The sequence below is a fragment of the Orcinus orca genome, chromosome 1 (assembly GCF_937001465.1).
Source record: "Orcinus orca chromosome 1, mOrcOrc1.1, whole genome shotgun sequence".
Classification (NCBI taxonomy): Eukaryota; Metazoa; Chordata; class Mammalia; order Artiodactyla; family Delphinidae; genus Orcinus; species Orcinus orca.
Genome location: NC_064559.1, coordinates 101,326,870 through 101,343,238, shown reverse-complemented (window position 1 = coordinate 101,343,238; position 16,369 = coordinate 101,326,870). Strand labels below are relative to the sequence as shown.

Genomic DNA, 16,369 nt, shown 5'->3' with positions numbered 1-16,369 from the left:
CTCCCAATGCAGGGGGCGTAGTTCAATCCCTGGTCAGGGAACTAAGATCCTGCATGCCACACAGCATGGCCTAAAAAAAAAAAATTAATTGAAATTAGATAAAAATTTTAAATTCAGTTCCTTAGTTGAATTAGCCACATTTCAAGTGCTCATTAGCCGTCTGTGGCTAATGGGTATCCTTCTGGACAGCACAGATAGAAATCATTTCCATTACCATGGAATGTTCTGTTGGACCAAGCAAGTTCTGGGGTAAGATGTCTGGGGTTCAACTTGCCAGCCCTAGCCTTTTTGAGTCTTAGTATCCCTTGATCTGGAGTGAAACAATTCTCGGAGGACAGGGCAACGGATTAATGTGAAAACCAGCAGGGCTTCCGCAGTTTCCAGTAACCTCTCATCCTTGATATCAGTCCCCCACTTCAGCTATCTTCCCCTGAACAGCTTGGAGCCAACCCTTGGTTCCAGAAAAAATCGTATAACCCCTTCGACCCTCTTTCCTCCCCTGCCTAGAACATGTTGTTCCTTCCTCCCTGCAACAGGTAAACAATCCATGTTTCTATTCTCTTTCCTGTTTCCTGCCGTCCCCCCCATCTAGTTCATGGAATGTTTGATGATTGGTCGAGACCTCGTAAGACTACTTCAGAATGTTGCCAGGATACCAGAATTTGAACTGCTTTGGAAAGATATTATCCATAACCCTCAGGCCTTGAGTCCTCAGTTCACAGGTAAGCAAGGGTTGGGGCAGCCTGTCCTTGAGAGGTGGTGTCAAGAGGGCAGAGGTTGGTGGATAGGAGAGCGTTGGCAGTCAGATTGAGGAAGCTTGGGACTGGGCAGTCTCTGCCAAGCACAGCTGGGTGTAGGAACGGCAGGGCACACAGGCAGTTCAGGTGCTTCCCTCCCAGACAGCCCCTACTCGGCAGGCTCCAGCTGTCATTTAAGAGAAAGTGAGACAGAGAGCTGTGATCCTCCTCCTCCTGTCCCGGCAGCTCTTTGGCTCAAGAGGGGAGCTGATGACCGGTTTCCAGCTTCACTGAGTCTGTCAGGGGTGTCAGAGGTCAGCTTGTGAGACTGAGTCAGCAGAGGGGCTGGAATTTGTCCTGTAAGCGAAGGCTTCTCCCCAGGAGCACTCATGCCTCTGAATTCCAAGGATCCAGCTTGGCCAAAATCCTCTTTGGGGGAGGAAAAGAGTCTCTGTGTGCCTCTGCCAGCAAGGCCCTTTACATTTCCCTTCCCCTTCCCAGGGTCCTCATGGTCTAAACAGTGACTGTGCAGCTTCGCCCACCCCGCGTCCAGCACGCACGTGTGTGCGCGTACATGTGCACACATAACATTAGTGCAGTAGTCAGGAAAGGAGAAGAAAGCCCTGGTTTTACCTTATGTTGTACTGCTCTTATATTGAACGTGTATTGAGTTGTTTTGAGTGCCTGCTGTGTGCTAGGCTCATGTATGTTAACTCATTTAATCCTCAGGACACCCCTGTAAGATGGATATTTTACTTTCCATGTTTACAGGTAAAGAAAATGAGGTTCAAGGAGATTAAGTAATTTGCCCAAGGCCACACAGCTAGTAAGTGTCAGAGGCAGGATTTGGATCCAGGTCTGTCTGACTCCAGAGCTCGTGCTTATGCCACAACCCACATTGATCCCAGGACCCAGTGATGGGACGGTCAGGAGCAGGAAGAGAGGCTAGGGCTCCCCGTATTTTCCCCTAACTTTCCCACATGTTGCCACCTGGAGTGAAGTGAGTAGGGGGCTCTGGATGGCCAGTAGAAGAAAAGAATGAATATATCTTGGTCCTGGGGATGGTGGTTGGTTGGAGCAGATCATTCAGGTGCTGGTTAGAACCCCAACTTATACCTGTGCTCGACCTCTTGGTCATGTCTTAGAATTTCCCCATGAGCAAGACCACTGGCCATCAGTACCTGGCTCAGGTTGCCCACCTGCTTTCTATTCCTTCTGGTCCTCAGCCTTCTCTTTTCTCTTCCCTTGCACCCTTGGTTCAGGTATCCTACAGCTTCTTCAGTCAAGAACATCTCGAAAATTCCTAGCATGTCGTTTAACCCCAGACATGGAGACTAAGCTCCTCTTCATGACATCCCGGGTAAGCTAACCTACTGCAGCAGGAAGAGAAGCTGCAGGTGCTGGCCTAGGCTTCTTCCTTCAGCCTGTAGATGTCTTACGCTTGGTTACTGCCGGGTGGAGGGGTGGTCAAGTGTGTGATTGGGCATGGAGCTAAGAACTGGGGATACAGTGTTGAGCAAGGCTTACAATTCCAGTTCTTGTGAAGCTTTCGGTTTACCTACAGCAGTTATTAAACCAATACTTGTATACAAATAATGTAATTTACAAGTGTGAAATGTGCTATGAAAGGGTAGAGTGAGAGGCTCATTCTGGGAAATTAAACTCACGGTTCCTCTGGGTGAACCATGACCTCTCAGGAAGAGAGCTACGGCCTTTTGGTTTCCAAACATGGCTGAATTATGGCAGCATTGCTTGAGGAGCATGTTAAAAATACATCTTCCTGGGCTTCCCTGGTGGCGCAGTGGTTGAGAGTCTGCCTGCCGATGCAGGGGACACGGGTTCGTGCCCCGGTCCGGGAAGATCCCACATGCTGCGGAGCGGCTGGGCCCGTGAGCCATGGCCGCTGAGCCTGCGCGTCCGGAGCCTGTGCTCCGCAACAGGAGAGGCCACAGCATTGAGAGGCCCGTGTACTGCAAAAAAAAAAAAAAAAATACACCTTCCTGGTCTTACTCTCCCAGAGAATCTACTTGTGGAATCTGTATTTGTAACAGACTTTCCAGGCAGCAATCCCTCTGCAGCCAGTCTGGTGTTAGGGAACCACTGCTCTAGCCAACTTACGGTTTCCCAAGTCATACAGGAGAACTGTCTAGATCTGGGCTGTCGCATGTGGTAGCCACTAGCCACGTGTTGCAATTTAAATTAGTTAAAATTAAATATAATTTAAAATTCAATACCTCAGTTGGAGTAGCTACATTTTAAGCGCTCAATAGCCACCATCTAGAAAGTTGTATTGCAGAAAGTTCTATTGGACGGTGTTGGTTTAGTGTTTTTTTGCTTTTTTTTTTTAACCTTTCTGCTCTCTATTTTGGTTGAATTGGGAATAGAAGAGGAAATCTAGATCTTTCCCCTTAGGGTTGCTATTTGTATCCACTTAGAGTCTGTTTAGGGGAAGGACTTGATGCAAGGTTTGGAGAGTCTGTATGCTTTGGATAATGATCCTGTTAGGTCATTCAGCCTCAGGAAGCTTTCAGTCAGTGCTGCGGAGACAACATTTTTTTTTTTAAATCAAGGAAGATTTAAATCAGGATGTCTTCCCAAAGGCAGGGAGACTTGAGAGACAATACGAATTAATGAATAAGTTGTGGGAAGAAATTGAGGTCTAGGTCAAGCCTAGAGTTGAATGGTGCTCATTTCCCTCTGTCCAGAGACCCCACCCTCCCTTCCCAGCTTTCTTTCTAACATCCTCTTCCCCCAGGTGCGGTTTGGTCAACAAAAGCGATACCAGGATTGGTTCCAGCGCCAGTACCTGTCAACCCCAGACAGTCAGTCTCTGCGCTGTGACCTCATTCGCTACATCTGTGGGGTTGTCCACCCTTCTAATGAAGTGCTGAGTTCAGATATCTTGCCCCGGTGGGCCATCATTGGCTGGCTTCTGACTACATGCACGGTGAGGGGCTGGGCATGGGGTGGAGGCTGCTGGGTGGTGAAGGGCCCCTCTTTCCCTTGTGTCTCACACTTCCATGCTTCTTCCTGACCCTCTGGGCCACCCGACCGCTAAGGACCCTTCTTTCGCTCTCTTCTTCCTGAGTGTCTCAGCCTTTGCCCCGCCTCCCTTAGTGTCTCTAGAAGCTTACTTACACTTTTTATTTCCCATGTGGGTTTAGGGTTGAACAGTTTCGTCTATACCTTTACTGCCAATCTCCAAGCCTGGGTTTCGGAGGCATCCCTGTCTTTCCTATCAGCTTCCAGAAACCACATGTGATTATTCCTCTGAATTGTTCCTGACTCAGATTCAGGTCTTGTGTTCCTTAGACCCTCACTTCCATGCCTTTTGGCATCAGCTCTGGATACTTCCCTTCTCCAAACATAGTGAATCCGCAGTGGAGCCATTTCCTTCCCAGCGTTTCCTCCCTGTGCCCGGGGTGGGAAACTTGTTCTCTGGCATCTAGCTGCCCTCTGACCTCTTCTGACAGAGTTCCCCCTCCCCCGTCTGACTGGGTCCTTGGAATGTGCTGATTCAGATATAACAACAAGCTATGCCTAAGGGTCTTTCCTTCAGGAATGTGCCTGGGGAGCTCAGCACAGGCAGCTGCGGGGCTAGTCTGAGTGTCTCAGCTCAGGGGTGATCAGGGGACCGCCCCGCTAGGCCCAGCTGTTCTCCCTGTGGGATCAAGGATGTGTTCTACTGAATGCGTGAGAACCCAGGCCATTGGTTAGTGAGACCACAGGGTACTCACACTCATATACAGATTTGGGTGCCTTCAACCCTGTGGGGGGTTCTACCCTGTCTCACTGGAAACTGTATTTCATGGATGGAGCAGTCATGTGGGCCCTGGAATCTGCCTTGAGCTTCTGAAGGAAAGGGAGCTGGTTGATGAAACTAGCCCTCTTTTTTCTTCTTTTTTTTCCAGTCAAACGTCGCTGCCTCTAATGCCAAGCTGGCTTTGTTTTACGACTGGCTGTTCTTTAGCCCAGACAAGGATAGCATTATGAACATAGGTATGTGACCAAGACCAGGCAGCAGCACTCCCCATCCCCCAAGCCCTGCTGCCTTGTCTCAGTGATAGCGGCCATAAATCTGAGGGCAGCGTGGTGTGGAGGCAGCTTATCTGGGAGCAGTTCCGTTGTTCCTCATCACTGCTCCCTTGACCTAAAAGGAAAATTGCTTTGATGAGGCTAAGCGATCATTCCACCCGCTTCGCCCCATAGCCTTAGGCTTGGGCTTGAGTGGGGAGGGCCCAGGCAGAGGAAGAGGCTGTGCTAGCTCCTGCTTCTCTTCTCCTACTACCTCCCTCCTCCAAGCTGAATGCTGGGGACAAGAAGGGAGACGAGGGCTATGAGCTGTTTTGGGGGTTGTCTGCTTTTGGGTCTGCTCAGCAGGACGAGGGGGGCGGGGATAGACATAGCTTTCTCTGGAGCCATTCATACATATTGATACCTCATTTTATGGAGGTGGAAATAGACTGTCTGATGTGGGGGGACCCTTTAATTCCACATTCTCCAGAGCCAGCCATCCTGGTCATGCATCACTCTATGAAGCCCCACCCAGCCATCACTGCCACACTCCTGGACTTCATGTGCCGTGTAAGTGCCATAGGCCTTTTTTTCTCCCCATGCTGCCTGAGCAGAGTTAAGTGTGTGTCCCTTCTAACCTTGTAGGTCAGTGCATAGGTCTTCCCAGTGCCCCTTGACTGTGGGAGCAGAAGTGGGTCATGGCCATGGGTCCTATCTCCCAAGTTAGTGAATGCTTCTTTTCCTCATTCCCACTGTCTCCAGTTGAATCTTTCCATGTCTCCACTGGGTTTCTCAGCTTCAAGGATGATGACTCAAGGTAAAATCTGGTCTCCTTGAGGAGCAGCTAGGTTGAGTAAGAGTTTCCCATTTTAGCAGCACAGGACAATCAGGAACATTCCAGTCCTTTCTGCAGCCATACTTCCCAGTGTCTCCTGATTAAAACCAAAGCAGCTTTTTAGATCTAGTTCAGCAGAACACTCTGGATGGAAAGTCCTGTGCTCATTCGCTCCTCCTCTTCTTCCCTTCCAGATCATTCCCAACTTCTATCCACCATTGGAGGGCCATGTGCGGCAGGGTGTCTTTTCCTCACTCAATCACATTGTGGAGAAACGGGTCCTGGCGTAAGGACTTTATGTGTCTGTGGGGCAGGGAAATGGGTTGTTGTCTCATTTTTCACTAGGTCGGGCACATCCAGATACTGCTGTACCACTGCTGACCCTTTCCCTCAAGAGGTATAAAAAGTACTGGCTCCACCGCAGACTGCTAGGCATATGTCCTCTTGACTCTTAGAGGAATTTCTCTCTTGCAGAGGGCACCAAATGCCTTCCCTGTGCCCTGGTGACCCTTCCTAAGGATCTGAGTATGGCCCAATTGTCCCAGTTGGGCTTAAACCTATTTGCTTAACTCCATGTTGCGTTAGAAGTGAGGCGCTCTGATATTGACCTTCATTCATGTTCCCCATTAGGCATTTGGCTCCCCTATTTGACAACCCTAAATTGGATAAGGAGCTACGGGCCATGCTGAGGGAGAAGTTTCCTGAGTTCTGCAGTTCTCCCAGCCCACCTGTGGAAGGTACAGACCCATCCATTCCATCACCTGTTTCAAAAGAGGGATGGAGACATCCAGGGTGCTCAGACTAGAGCCCTTGTTTAGGATGTCATCCCTGTGTAGTGCTCTACCCTGTGACACTGTCCCATTCAATTTTTCTTTCCCTAGTTTTTTCTTTTATTCATTTTTGTGTCATCTTCCTTGGTTCTCCCTCTCCATCTAATCTTATCTGCTTTTCACTAAGCTCTCTTGCTCTCTTAACTCCAATTTTTTTCTCTTACTAACCTCTCCTCAGTAGGTAGAAGGGCTTCATGGAATGTGTGTTTATCTCACTTAAGCTTTGCCCATCTCTTCTCTCTTCTCAGCCCCAGGTCCTGGCCTCTGATGAGAGGCTGTCATATTGGGTCTCAAATCTTGCTTCCAGTTCCAGACACACACGCACACGCACGCGCGCACACACACACACACACACACACACACACACACACACACCCTTCCTTTTCTGTTTTGGGGTAAGGGCTTAAGCCAAGCAGAGCTTCCCAACTTAGTTTTAAATTAAAGAGCACTTGGGACTGTACCTGGTCTTATCTACTCGCTGATCCTCAGCTGAGCATAGAGGAGGCAGGTTCTGTGCTGCTCTCATTCCTAGCAAAATCCCCACCAAAAGCCCTGGAGGGTTAAGGACAAGATGCCTGTCCTTCCAGAATTCATATTCCATTTAGGTCCTGAACTCCTTTTCCTCCCACTTGTCCTTTAGTCTCCCTTTCCCAGGAGCATGGGACAGAGGAGGCCATCAAATAATGCCTTGTCTTTCTTTACTCCCAAGTCAAAATTGAGGAGCCAGTTTCCATGGAGATGGACAACCACATGTCAGACAAGGATGAGAGTTGCTATGACAACGCAGAGGCAGCCTTTAGTGATGATGAGGAGGATCTCAACAGCAAAGGTGAGGCTGGCAGCAGAGGTAGTTCAGGCTTGTGTCAATCCCGAGAGGACTGGTTGGCAGGAGCAGCCTCTCTGCAGTCTCTCTGTCATCTTTGCCTCTGAGTTAGTTTTGTTAACAGAATTCCTGGATGAGACTCCAAGGTGCAGAACCCTGCACTTGGCACTGAAGCAGGAGGGTAAAAAGGAGAAGTGGTCCCTGCCCTCTCTTGCTTCCTGAGGCTAGAACACGCACACGCTCAGGGAAGTGCTTCAGGCACTCACAGCTCTGAGTGAACGGTGCACACGAGGCGCATGTCAGGAGGGCCAGACTGTTCAGGGGGCTGTCTCTGCTTCTCGTGTCTGGGCCAAGTGAATTCTTTCCTAAATCACTCTCTTCAGGAAAGAAGAGAGAGTTTCGCTTCCACCCAATCAAGGAGACAGTGGTGGAAGAGCCAGTCGATATCACCCCTTACCTTGACCAGCTGGATGAGTCCCTGAGGGACAAAGTGCTCCAGCTTCAGAAGGGGAGGTGGGTGCCTGCCCTGCTCTCAAACTCCGGAGGTCCAGCCCTGGGCTTCTACCTGGAGCTTAGTGGGGTGGCAGAGTGGTGGGTTTGGAGGGGATGTGGTGGGGGTGTGTGGAGAGGTGGTTGAAGCTGCATGGGAGATGCCTTCTGCAGTTTGGGTTGGAGGGTGTGGGCTGGGAGGGGGCAGCCATGTTCCCCAGCATCCCAGGCTCTCACTCCAAGGTTCTGAGTAGAAGAGCCTCTGAGACCTGAAGCGCAGGACTATGGGGATTTCCCGTGTCTTTGGCCTCTGCCCAGAGAGCAGCAGATTCTGCCCTGAGGCCTCCTCAGCCACAGCCTGATTCCCACAGAGCTCCTTTGTTTTCTCTGTGCACGGGAGTGTGCTTGAGCACGCTGTTCTGGGTGTGTGTCCTGCCCTCTGCTATCATTTACGTCCCTGAGATTTCCTCTCCCTTCTGCACTGCAGTGATACAGAGGCCCAGTGTGAGGTCATGCAGGAAATCGTGGACCAGGTCCTGGAGGTGAGGAGGAACCCACCCCCTAAGGGAGGAAGCAGCCCAGCCTGCCCAGCTTAAAGCCCCGCAGGCATCTGACTGCCTCCTTCCCCTACTCTAGATGGGTCCCCCTCGGATGGGGGAGGGGCCGGCTGATCCTGGAGGGAGAAGCCGATGAGTTCAGAGGCTCTGGGTAGTGGGGGCAGTGAGGCTTGGGCCTGGGTGGTGATAGTCCCTCCTTGTCTTACCACCCAGGAAGACTTTGACTCGGAGCAGCTGTCTGTCCTCGCTTCCTGCCTACAGGAGCTCTTCAAGGGCCACTTTCGAGGGGAGGTGCTGCCCGAGGAGATCACTGAGGAGTAAGGCTCATCTTTCCTGACTACTCCCCCACCCCACCCCCACCCCTCGGCCTCAGGGAGCTAGAAGGATGACCCAAGTCCTAGAGGCACCTTGCTGAGGACTTGGGAAAAATCATCTCTTCACTTGTTTTTATTCTCACACATACTGATTCATTTAAACGAGGATTTATTTTTTGCCTGCCAAACAGTGAGCGTACTGGGGCAGTGCCCTAGCACCCCTCCTGTGCGTCCTGCTCCTGCTGCTGCACCCAGCAGCCCCAGCCTTTGCTGCTTCAGGTGGGATTGGACCCTTGCCTGGAACCGCCCTGAAGGGCAAGAATCTCACTTGCAATGACAACAACTAGATTTTGGCTCAGTGTTAAGAACCTGATTTCTCTGTAAGCAAGCCTCCGGGGCAGTGGGAAGTTTTACGTTGGTTAGGAAAGGAGCAGGCTGGCATCTAGCCTCAAGCTGGTTGTCCATAATATCTGCCTGCAAGCCACCCTTCCTCCCCTCACATGGACTCTCATATATCACCCTTCTCTTGTAGGTCCCTGGAGGAATCTGTGGGGAAGCCTCTCTACCTAATATTTAGGTAAGCCTCTCTACCTCATGTTTAGGTCCAGCTGTAGGAGATGCTGCTCTGCCATCCATCCTCCCTATCAGCACACTTATGCTTCTGTCCTGGGGTAATGGGGCTCCCTCTCCAGGAGGAGGGGTATGCAGTGGGCACAGACAGCCATGGCCCCTGAAGTGCCACAGGAGAGTCTCCCCCAGGTAAACCTGTCCTCTGTACTCCCATCTCCCACTCCAGGAACCTATGCCAGATGCAGGAAGACAACAGCAGCTTCTCTCTGCTTCTGGACCTTCTCTCTGAGCTGTATCAGAAGCAGCCCAAGATTGGCTACCACCTGCTTTACTACCTAAGGGCCAGGTGGGTGTGGTCCCCACGTTTAAGAAGGTGCTGGGAAGCATCCTGGAGAGCCTCTGTCCTACCATACCTGAGTCCCCGCCCCCTTTGCTGTCATCACCAGGGCCTTCTGTGTGTGTGTGTTAATAACAGCTTTAACGTGTATAATTCAGTGGTTTTTAGTATATTGACAAAGATGCACAACTGTTACTACTGTCTAATTTAGAACGTTGTCATCACCGCAAGAAGAAACCCCACACCCATTAGCAGTCACTTTCCCATTCTCCCTTTCACCCAGCCCATGCAACACTGATCTGCTTTTCTGTTTCTATAGATTTACTTATTCTGGATAGTTCATATAAATGGAATCATACAGTGTTTGATTTTTCATGACTGGCTTTTTTCACCTAGCCTAACGTTTTCAAGGTTTATCCCTGTTGGTAGTGTGTATCCGTACTTCATTCCTTCTTATGGCTAAATAATCCACTGTATGGATATACCACAATTTATTTACCCATTCACTTGTTGACGGACATTTGGGTTGTTTCCACTTTTTTGTCTGTTGTGAATAGAGCTGCTGTGAACATTCATGTACAGCTTTTTGCATGGACAGATGTCTTCAATTTTCCTGAGTATATAGAATTTTTGAGTCCAATGGTAACTGTTTTTAAATTTGTGAGAAACTGCCAAACTGTTTTCCAAAGTGATGCGACCATTTTATGTTCCCACCAGCAGAGTGTGAGCGTTCTGATTTCTCCACATGCACCCCAACACTTGTTGGCTTTTGACTATAGCCAGCCTAATGGGTATGAAGTGGTATCTCATCATTGTTTTGATTTGCATTTCCCTGATGGCTAATGATGTTGAGTATCTTTTCATGCGCTTATTGGCCATTTGCATATTTTCTTTGGAAAAATTTCTGTTCGAATCTCTATTTTTTAATTGGGTATTTTTCTTGTGGATTTTTAAGAGTTCTTCAAACATTCTGGATACATGTCCCTTATCAGATGTATGGTTCGCAAATATTTTCTCCCATTCCGTGGGTTGTCTGTTCAGTTTTTTGATGGTATCCTTTGAAACAGAAAAGTTTTAAATGTTGATCAAGTCCACTTTATTTTTTCTTTTGTCACTTGTGCTTTACTCCTATGTGTTTTTCTAAGAGTTGTGTAGTTTCAGTTCTTACATTTAGGCCTGTGACCCATTTTGAGTTAAGTTTTTTGTATATCGTGTGAGGTAGGAGTCTCGGGGTCTCTATGTGTTATTGCCCTCATTGCTCACAGCCCAAAGAGCAGGAGAGAAAGCTTTCTCTAACCTGACCTGAGCCCTCTCTCTCTCTTGTTCTTTACTGTCACCAGATAGTAGCTTCTTCACTAATTGTGGTTTGAGCCCTGTCTGGAACACTGGGGAAAGATGGGGAGAAAGAAGAGTGTCTCCTAATTCCCATAAGTCACCAAGTCCTTGGGGGGGAGGCAGTGGGGAGGCCATGAGAGAGATTAGCCCAGGGCATCTTGGGCAGCAAAGGGATTCTAGAGTGAGGGTCTACTTAGGAGATGTTTGAGACTGTGGGCTGGGGTCAGGCTGCTGGTTGAGGCCCAACTGGTCTTGCAGCAAAGCCGCCGCAGGGAAGATGAACCTGTACGAGTCATTTGCCCAGGCCACCCAGCTGGGCGACCTGCACACCTGCTTAATGATGGACATGAAGGCCTGCCAGGAGGACGACGTGCGACTGCTGTGCCACCTCACACCCTCCATCTACACAGAGGTCAGCACCTCTATCTGTATCCACGGGGATGGGGCAGCAGTGCCGGCGGGCTCACGGGAGACTGCATTATCTCATGGCACACGACCCTGACCCTCCTCTCCCCATCCCTGCTGGCCTCGGTAGGCCCTTTGCTCCCACACCACAGCCGTCCCCTCCTTCTACCTCTCTTTATCAACTAGAAAAATCTCTAAAACCCCCAGAATTCTTGTTGTGTGAGTTGGGGTCTGGGCCTATACACTTGTCTCCTGTGCTTTGGCCCCATCCTCTGGACCCAGGACAGGGCCCCCGACCAGATCCGTGTTCACGTATCCAAAGCCCTCTTGCCGTCTGATGGCTCACCCTCCAATCTCTCTAATGGTTCTCAAAGACCGGGGCCTCTGTAGTGGAGACTCACCTTTAATTTCCCTGGTTCACTAAGAGTCTCCTCTAGGAACTGGGACATAGGAGGAGGTATCAGCTCTTCCTCCTCTTGATGAAAGTTACCAGGAACAGGGAAATCAGGGCATAACAGGAGGAAGAGTGATGTCAGCCAAAAACTGGAGGGAGGAGGGATGCAGATGCCCAGCTCCCTCCCTAGTGAACTGGCCTCTCCAGAAGGGACCCTGCCTACCCCATACCCTGCACACTCCCCAAATATATACACTCTCTACACTTTCTCGTCTTTGGCAAGAGTTAGTATAGACTGGATTTCTTTGCTGCCAGAGATGCAAATGCTAATTCTGTCACCACTCCACAGAGAGCTAACTAACCACCATGTCCAGTCCCTTTCAGCTCTAGCTTTGTCTCTAGATGGCTCCTCATTCCTTTCCTTACACATGGCACGTGCACACACACACACACACACACACACACACACACACTGTGTGCACACACAGATTTAAAAACTTGGGTTCTTTAAGGATTAAATTCCCAGCTTCATAACTCTTGGATCTTTGTTTAGGGATTTATATTAGGACCCCATGTCTGGCTAGCCCAGCATCCCCTGAGCATGTGGTAGGGAGAGGCGATGAATTATGAGGTGAAAGCTGAGGCGTGCATTTTGGACTTATGCCCTACTTTCCCTCTTTTTCCTCCAGTTTCCAGATGAGACCTTGCGGAGTGGGGAGCTGCTGAACATGATTGTGGCTGTTATTGACTCAGCACAGGTGAACATAGAGCTGTCAACCCGAGAGGCCTGGGGAAACGGGGTTCTGCCTCCCCCTCAGCCTGCAGACAGGGAGCCTGTGTTCTCAGGCACCCTGCTCCTGGCTGCAGCTCTGTGCACCTTAGGCCCTGGGGGCTGGGAAGGAAAGCGGAGCCCCTGGGAGGCGAGCGGGGGCCATGCCAGTCCTGCTTGGAGTTCCCCTTATTGTCCACATTTTGGGGGCACTCCCGTTCTTCCGGGAAGCCGAGGGGATTGTGTTTTTAAGCTCTCAGTCTGTCTTCCCCTTGGCTCAGAATGAAAATGGTCAGACCATCTCTATTTGACCTTTCTATCATGCATAGGTCCCTACGAGGCTGTAGCTTGGCCTGTGTCCCTTCTCAGGCCTCAGCTGGGGTCCCGTTTCTGCTCCTTCTCTCTGCTCATTTGCCCCATTCATAGATGGGGAAGCGTAGCACTCAAGAGCCCTTCCTCCTTTGCTTTTTTCCTACCCGCACCTGTAATCCCGCCCCCCACGGCCCTTCCCTCAGCACAGGCTGGGATGGCTCAGAGGCCCAGACTACATCCAAATAGAGAAGCTGCCTGTTCTCCCTCCGCCATCAGGACACAAGGGGTAGTTTTTCTTAACTATTTTTGCTCCGAATAGGCCTGTGTTTACCACTGAAGCCAGTTGCTCCTTTGCCAGTCCCCTTCATCCTTCAAAGCCCCTGGCATCCGTCATGTGCCATTTCCTCCCCATTCCTTTAAGACTAGGTTTTCACTTCCTCTGGTTTTTTCCCTGAATGAGCCCTCCTGCTTCTGCTTCCATACTAGCTTCCTGGCCTCTTTTAGAACCAAATGGGTTCTGCCTTCTTCCTCTTCTCCCCCTTAGCTCCAGGAGCTGGTCTGCCATGTGATGATGGGGAACCTGGTCATGTTTCGAAAAGACTCAGTCCTCAATATACTCAGTAAGTGAGCAAAGCCCTGAGGTGCCCAGGGAGAAGAGACAGGGGTGGCAGCCCTGTGTATTTTCTAGTAACGGGAAAGCTGGTTCCGGGGCTGAGAATGAGATAGAATGTCATTCCACCCTGCCGTGTGGCCTCAGGCAATGTCTGTCTGGATCTGTTTTTTGCTCTGTGAAAGTCCCTTGGTCCTCCAGCCTCAAGGCTGATGGGACTACAGAAGCTGTATGAGAAGGCTTTGGAACTATGCTTTGTGTGAAAGGGAAAGTTTCTGTAGTCTTAGGATCACTGTCTCCACCCCTATACCATCCCTGCCAGGGGTGCTGATAGTCAGTGGATTAGCCCTGTCTGTGTGTGTGTGTGTGTGTGTATGTGAGAGAGAGAGAGAGAGAGAGAAAGAGAGAGGGAGATTGAGAATATGAATGAGGGTATCTCTTCTCTGTCTCCTCAGTCCAGAGCCTGGACTGGGAAACCTTTGAGCAGTACTGTGCCTGGCAGCTCTTCCTGGCCCACAACATCCCCCTGGAGACCATAATCCCCATCCTGCAGCACCTCAAGTACAAAGGTGAGTCGGGTTGTGGGTGTGGAACACGGCAGGGAGAGGGCACTCCCAGTCCAGCTGCTGCAAGGCTTATGCCTCTGAGCTTCTTTCTAGATGAGCCCAGATCCACCGTCCCCCTTCCCGACAAAGTGCCAAGTGCGAAAAGGCAGGCTCCCTGTCAGTCGCTTCTGCCCTTTAGGTGTATCCTGCAGGCCTCCTCTGAGCCAGGTGCTAGACGGGGGCTCAGGGGGCTCGGGATTTTAGAGGAGTGGGTTAGGGGCTTGCTCTTCCTGGTTTCTTGCTGATTATCTTTGCTCTTTGCAGTGGCTGTTGGTTGGGGGATGGGAGAGGTGCCAGGATTTCTTCCTGGAATTTTGCATTCCTCTGAACAGCCTCTCCCCTCCCCCACAGAGCACCCAGAGGCCCTGTCCTGCCTACTGCTTCAGCTCCGAAGAGAGAAGTGAGTTCCACCCTCGGAGGCTCTTGAGTCCTCAATCTCAACATACCAAGAGATGCTGCCATATAAAGGGCTCCTGTCCTGCTCCTCTGGCTGTGTTTTTTCCTATTGTTGACATCTGCTTATTCTACCCTTCCCCCAAAGTGATTTACAAATAAGCAGCTCCCTTGGGATCTGGGCTTCCTCTCGACTTTACCCCCCTGCCCACCAGGAGCTGCCCTCAGAGGTGGGGGCCGGACATCCCCGTTTCCTGCTGCCACAGCAGTTCTAATCCCCGGTGGCTCCTGCTCCCCTCCCCCGTGCTCCTGAGGCCACCACGCGGCTAATCCAAGAGGAGGAAGGGTCAGAGTAGGGGGGTCAGACACCATCCCCTCGCTCAACCTGCGGAAAGCAGGGCCAGCTGGACCCCCGTGCTCCCTGCCAGGGGTGGGGCAGAGAGGGCGAGAAGGCAGAGGCCCCTCCCTCCATCACAGGCACTTTTCCAGAAGCCCCAGATAAATGGGGCCACAGCTGTATATCTTTTCCTTCCTACCTTCTTGCCTTCCTTCCACCTTTTCTCTTCTCTTGGCTGGGAGAGTAGACACGGTCCAGCGCTTCCTAAAGGAGGCGGGAAGGTTGGAGGGCTGCGTGGGGGCTGTGGCTTCCCGCCACCTCCCCTGTACCTTCCTCGGGCTAGACACCAGGGTGGCCCACCCACCCAGTGGGGCAGGGGTTGGGGAGCACGCACACACCACACACTTGTCCTCCTACCTGCCTGGCCCACTTCCTGACTGTCCTGGGCAAAGTGCGGGAGACTTAGTGGGCCTCCCTGCCGACACATGCACGCGCACACACGCACCTTCAACTGTCACAGAAGCTGAAGAGTCTCACTTCTTGTCTCCTGGCTTCCGCAGAGGATGAAACCAGGCATTCCTTGGCCCAAAGAGAAGGAGGAGAGGGATGTGAGAGTAGGAAGCTGCCGCAAGTTGGGGGTGGTGCAGGGATGGGGAGGCCGAGGTCTGGGGAAAAAGCCAGTGGGAGAGCTCCAGGGGCTCCTGTGGCCAGCTGTGTGAGCAGGGCGCCCCGCTCCCCTCGCCCCCAGGCCCAGCGAGGAGATGGTGAAGATGGTGCTGAGCCGGCCCTGCCACCCCGATGACCAGTTCACCACCAGCATCCTGAGGCACTGGTGCATGAAGCACGACGAGCTGCTGGCTGAGCACATCAAGTCCCTGCTCATCAAGAACAACAGCCTTCCGCGCAAGAGGCAGAGGTGGGACCCTCCATGCCAGGGCTGCCCGCTGTCCACAGGCCGGCACCAGGGCCGTGCAGTTCGGTCCCTGCCTGGCTTGTGGGCGACATCTAGTGGTGTGAAGCTACCTGGCGTGCAGGACCACTGTGGCCCCTTCCCCTCCTTTCCTAGTGCCCTGTCTTTGGTCCCTGTTCCAGGCACACCTCCCTTACCCTGCCGGGCCCTCCCAGCCCTCCTATCCCCTTCTCCATATGGGCTGCCTCTGCCTTAAGGAGGGACCTCAGTGGGGGAGGGTGTCTCATTCTCCTGGAGCCGTCACCCCAAGCTCAGACTCTGGCTCTTGTGACCTCCCTGCAGCCTGAGGAGTTCCAGCAGCAAGCTGGCCCAGCTGACTCTGGAGCAGATCCTAGAGCACTTGGACAACCTGCGTCTCAACCTGACCAACACCAAGCAGAACTGTATGCTTTCTGCCCTCTCCGAGCGCATGGCACTGCCCTGGCTCACACCATCCGTGGATCCGGGTGGGGCAGCTCTCAGACACCTCACTGTTCCTCCCTCCCTGTTCTCCCTCCCTCTAGTTTTCAGCCAGACCCCAATTCTGCAGGCTCTGCAGCATGTCCAGGCGAGCTGTGACGAAGCCCACAAGATGAAGTGAGGCTCCTTGCACTTTGGGCCTTGGGAAGTAGTGGGAGAAGGCCTGGGTGAGGGTGGCCTGCTGGGGACACAAACTTAGTGACCAGCAAGACCATGGAGTTGAGAACAAATGGAGACCCTGGCATGGGGTCAGAGAAAAGGATGGGAGGATGGC

At 51.6% G+C, this 16,369-nt stretch overlaps 1 protein-coding gene across 1 annotated transcript in view; it reads left to right on the top strand.

Moving 5' to 3' along the window:
- Nucleotides 1-16,369, top strand: part of INTS3 (integrator complex subunit 3) — a 39,261-nt gene that overhangs the window by 21,705 nt on the left and 1,187 nt on the right. The window contains exons 8-28 of the mRNA XM_012538595.3: nt 593-722; nt 2,000-2,097; nt 3,493-3,684; nt 4,649-4,736; nt 5,242-5,321; nt 5,781-5,872; nt 6,217-6,323; nt 7,126-7,245; nt 7,623-7,752; nt 8,216-8,270; nt 8,499-8,602; nt 9,132-9,176; nt 9,396-9,515; nt 11,100-11,253; nt 12,330-12,398; nt 13,266-13,341; nt 13,787-13,900; nt 14,288-14,336; nt 15,415-15,582; nt 15,919-16,019; nt 16,140-16,212. Coding sequence (XP_012394049.1) covers nt 593-722; nt 2,000-2,097; nt 3,493-3,684; nt 4,649-4,736; nt 5,242-5,321; nt 5,781-5,872; nt 6,217-6,323; nt 7,126-7,245; nt 7,623-7,752; nt 8,216-8,270; nt 8,499-8,602; nt 9,132-9,176; nt 9,396-9,515; nt 11,100-11,253; nt 12,330-12,398; nt 13,266-13,341; nt 13,787-13,900; nt 14,288-14,336; nt 15,415-15,582; nt 15,919-16,019; nt 16,140-16,212 — 2,165 coding nt within the window. The remainder of the gene's footprint in view (nt 1-592; nt 723-1,999; nt 2,098-3,492; nt 3,685-4,648; nt 4,737-5,241; nt 5,322-5,780; nt 5,873-6,216; nt 6,324-7,125; nt 7,246-7,622; nt 7,753-8,215; nt 8,271-8,498; nt 8,603-9,131; nt 9,177-9,395; nt 9,516-11,099; nt 11,254-12,329; nt 12,399-13,265; nt 13,342-13,786; nt 13,901-14,287; nt 14,337-15,414; nt 15,583-15,918; nt 16,020-16,139; nt 16,213-16,369) is intronic.